Here is a 3,579-nt window from a genome sequence, read left to right on the forward strand (position 1 = left end):
CCACACGCTGCACCCACTGCCCACCGCCTGCCCCACACGCTGGGTCTCACCCACACCCGGTGCAGCACAGCGGTGCTGGGGGAAGGCAGCACCTCCAGGCACGGCACAGCAATCCCCTCCCCGGTGCCATCGGTGACACTCTGGCACAAAGCAATCTCCATGGCATCGAGCTGCACGCATCAGCTCTGAGAAATGCACCGCCCCAACAAGGGAGTTCTTGTTCCTGCTGCTGCAGCACTTCTTGGGCAAAGCCTTCAGCTGTGGCACAAAGCCCCGGGGCAGCCCGGTACGGCCGCAGAGGCGCTCATGGCAGAGCTGACAGTGATGGGCTGGGGGGCCGGGGTGTCACCGCTGCCGGGCAGGGCCAAACTGCAGCGTGCTCTGGTGAGGGCAATAAAGCCGGCCGAAGGGCTGCAAGACGCGCGGGGCTGGAGCACGAGGCTCACGGGCAGCGGCTGAGGGAGCTGGGGTGGCTCAGGCTGGAGGAGGAGGCCCAGGGAGCCTCACCGCTCTCTGCAGCGCCCTGAACGGAGGTTGTGCGCTCCCAGGGAACAGTGATGAGAGGCGACAGCCTCACGCTGTGCTGGGGGAGGGCGGGAGGCCACATCCCTGGAACCGTGGAGATGTGGCAGCTGGGGACACAGTCAGCGGGCACGGTGGGGCGCGGTGAGCTTGGTGATCCCAGAGGTCTTTTCCAGCCTGAATGATACCGAGACTCCCATACGCAGCAGTGAGGGTGAAGCCATCCCTGTAGGGACCTCTCCAAGGAGGAGAAAAAGCTGTATGCCGCTCACGAGCCCTAATCCAGCTGTTAATGAGCTCCTCGGGGATTTACCACCCCGTCTGTGCTCATCCAAGCACGTGCCGCTCTCCTTGCAACGCATTCACTCCATGGTGGGAATGAAGCACGAGGGGCTGTGCTGGCTGACACAACCCCGCCTGACGGCTCTCACTGCTGCCCAGCCCTGCGCTCACAGCTGCACAACGGGAAGAGCGGTGACAGCGAGGACACGGAGCGGTGCCCAGCCAGCCCACAGCCAGCACCGCCACGCAGCACGCCGGGCACGGCTCAGGAACAGCCCCGTTCCCCCGGCACGCCTCGCCTTGCCCCAGCACATCACCCCGCGACTCAGACCCACTCCGGAGGAGCGCGTGGACCCGGCGAGCCCCTCCGGGTGCCAGGCGGTGCTGGGACACAACGCAGCACCCAGCGAGGTGAGGGGACACGACCGCCGCCGCTGTGCTCACCTTGGGCCGCCGGGCGGTGGTCTGCAGGGACACGGGAGCAGAAGGCAGAGGAGGAGAGACATTCAGACAGGGAAAGACAGGAGCAGAGGTACAGCGGCACAGCGGCAGACGCAGCAGAGAACAGGGAAAGGAAACAAAAGAGATGGCTGCCATTAGTGCTCGCTGCAGCCGGGCACGGCGCTGGTTGCCGCGCTGCCAGGGATGCGCTGGGCAAAGCCCTGAGAGCCCCAGCAGAGCACGTGGGCTGCAGCCCCCGAGCGCCCGCAGCCCCGCTCTGCAGGGTCACTGCCCTCCCTTGCTGGCTCTGCTGGAGCTGCAGGCGATGCCGTGCAGGGCTCACCAGGCTCTGCTGCTGGAAAGCGCATTTCACTCAGCTCCCTTCTTAGGGATGTCCAAAAAGTGCGAGGTTGACTTTGTTATTATCCAAATTTCCAGTATTCCTCTCTCCCCCCACCCCTTTGTTGCAGAAGGAGCCGGAGCATCGCTGACCAGCTGCCCTGAGATGCTGCAGCCCCGGGCTCTCGCGGGGATGTCACCTCCTGCCGCCTCCTCCCAAACACCTCCGTGCCTCCTTCTCATTTCCACACAAACCCATCCGCACACACAGGGCAGGACCCCACACAGAGCCCATCGCGCCCCGTGGGACCTCCCTGCAGCCACCCCTGGGCACAGCGGGGCCGGGGACAGCAGGAAGATGGTCAGGATGGCCCTGCTGTGGGGACACGCAGCCCTGCGGCACCGACCGGACCCAAGCAGCAGCAGGAACTGCTCGCAGACACGAGCTGCTCACTGCGTTTTGCTGAGGCTAAACCTCACTCTTCTCACTCAGACCGTTCTCTGAAAGGCTGCACTAAGCAGTACAGAGAGGAAGACACACATCCTCCTGAACGTCTTCTCCTCTGCAAAGCCAGCTGGGAAAACGCAACGAGTGAACAGAAGAGCTGAACACCTCCATTACACAGCACTGCTTTGGGAGCTGCAGCACGAGCTCTGCTGGAGACCTTCGGCTTCTGGAAGTCCTGCTACATACAGCCCTGTTACCTACAGCCCTGCTGCACACAGACCACGCAGAGGGACAGTAAAATCCCCCTCGGGGACTCAGTGGTGCAGACTTCAGCCCCCTCCCTGCACTCAGCCCAGCTCAGGGCCGGGCTCTGGCCGTCCCTGCTCACTGCAGGGGTCAGCGGCCTCTGAAAGCGCCCTCCAGCTGGAAGCCCTGTGCTTCTGCAGCTCCTGCCGTGCGAACCAAACGCTGCCCAACAGGGACACGTCTCGGCGACGCTCTTCGGAAGGCGGCCACGTGGAACAACAGAGTCCCGGTTTTTGCCTCCTCTCCCAGCACGGCCCGCCGTGACGTGGAAGGAGGCTGCGGTTCGCGCGCTGCTATGCCACCGTGAAGAGCCCATCTGCCAGCAGCGGCGACTGCTCCGCGGGGAGGGAAGCAGCAGTTCGGCGCCCGTGGTCCCCGCTGCACTCGTGAGCACCTCGCAGAGCGGTGGCTGCGCTGCCGTGCTGGCTCCTCCCTCCCAGCCATCACAGTCAGCTGGTGCAGCTCTCCTCGCCCGTTCCGTGCAAGGAAGTGCACCCGGGTGGCACACGGAGGCCCGCACGAGGCGGGGCACGAAGGGAGGCTCTGCTTGGTGGCAGGGTGCGGGCACTGCAGCGTCTGCACGGCTCCGGGGCTGCTGCAGCCCAGCCAGCGTGAACCCCGTGGTGCCCCGGATCCCACCGTGTTGTGCACCAGCCCACGGCAGCTGTCACCACCTCGTCGGTCACCACGCAGTGTGCAGGAGGGGCTGTGCTGACAAGCTGTGTCGGACCGGGCTGCCACAGCTCTGGTGCCGCCAAGGTCTACGGGTCCCAGCTGGGATCTCCCGCGGCTCTCAGGGGTTCCCTCCCGGCGGCACGCAGCCCCGAGCGCCGCCCAGCACGGGAACAACCCGCCCACCACCCCACGGGCACCCCCAGCCCTGCAGCCCCCAGGTCACCCCGGCTGCGCTCTGCGCACCACCACGGTGTTCCCGACAGCTGGAATGCCCCGTGCGCGAGCGGAGCCACGCGCAGAGGGACGGGAAGCGGCAAGAGGGAAACCAGGACCGAGCCGGGAGCAGCGCGGGGCCGAGCTGAGGGCTGGGAGCGTGTCTGCGCGCACCGGGCGCTGCGGTACCGTATGGGCCATGGAGCTCTGCTCTGGATGTGGTTCTGGGGTGGAGGGCAGAGCTCTTCACTCTATTTGGTGAGTTCAAGGTACCACATCCAGAGATGAAGATCAGCCGTGAGGCTGTGCATTAAAGCCGCAAAGTCTCCTTGCTGATGCAGCGGAGGCCTTCG

The 3,579-nt window shown here is 65.5% G+C and overlaps 1 protein-coding gene across 1 annotated transcript in view; it reads right to left on the reverse strand.

The window, feature by feature from the left end:
- DCTN1 (dynactin subunit 1) overlaps window positions 1-1,416 on the reverse strand; it is a gene marked incomplete at its 3' end in the record, with an annotated part of 15,270 nt that extends 13,854 nt beyond the window's left edge. Inside the window, 1 exon segment of the mRNA XM_031557672.1 lies at window positions 1,249-1,416. Within this exon segment, the coding sequence (XP_031413532.1) occupies window positions 1,249-1,401 (153 nt within the window).
- Window positions 1,417-3,579: the final 2,163 nt, after the last annotated feature.

This window comes from Meleagris gallopavo, unplaced genomic scaffold (genome assembly GCF_000146605.3).
Source record: "Meleagris gallopavo isolate NT-WF06-2002-E0010 breed Aviagen turkey brand Nicholas breeding stock unplaced genomic scaffold, Turkey_5.1 ChrUn_random_7180001933299, whole genome shotgun sequence".
In the NCBI taxonomy this organism is placed as follows: Eukaryota; Metazoa; Chordata; class Aves; order Galliformes; family Phasianidae; genus Meleagris; species Meleagris gallopavo.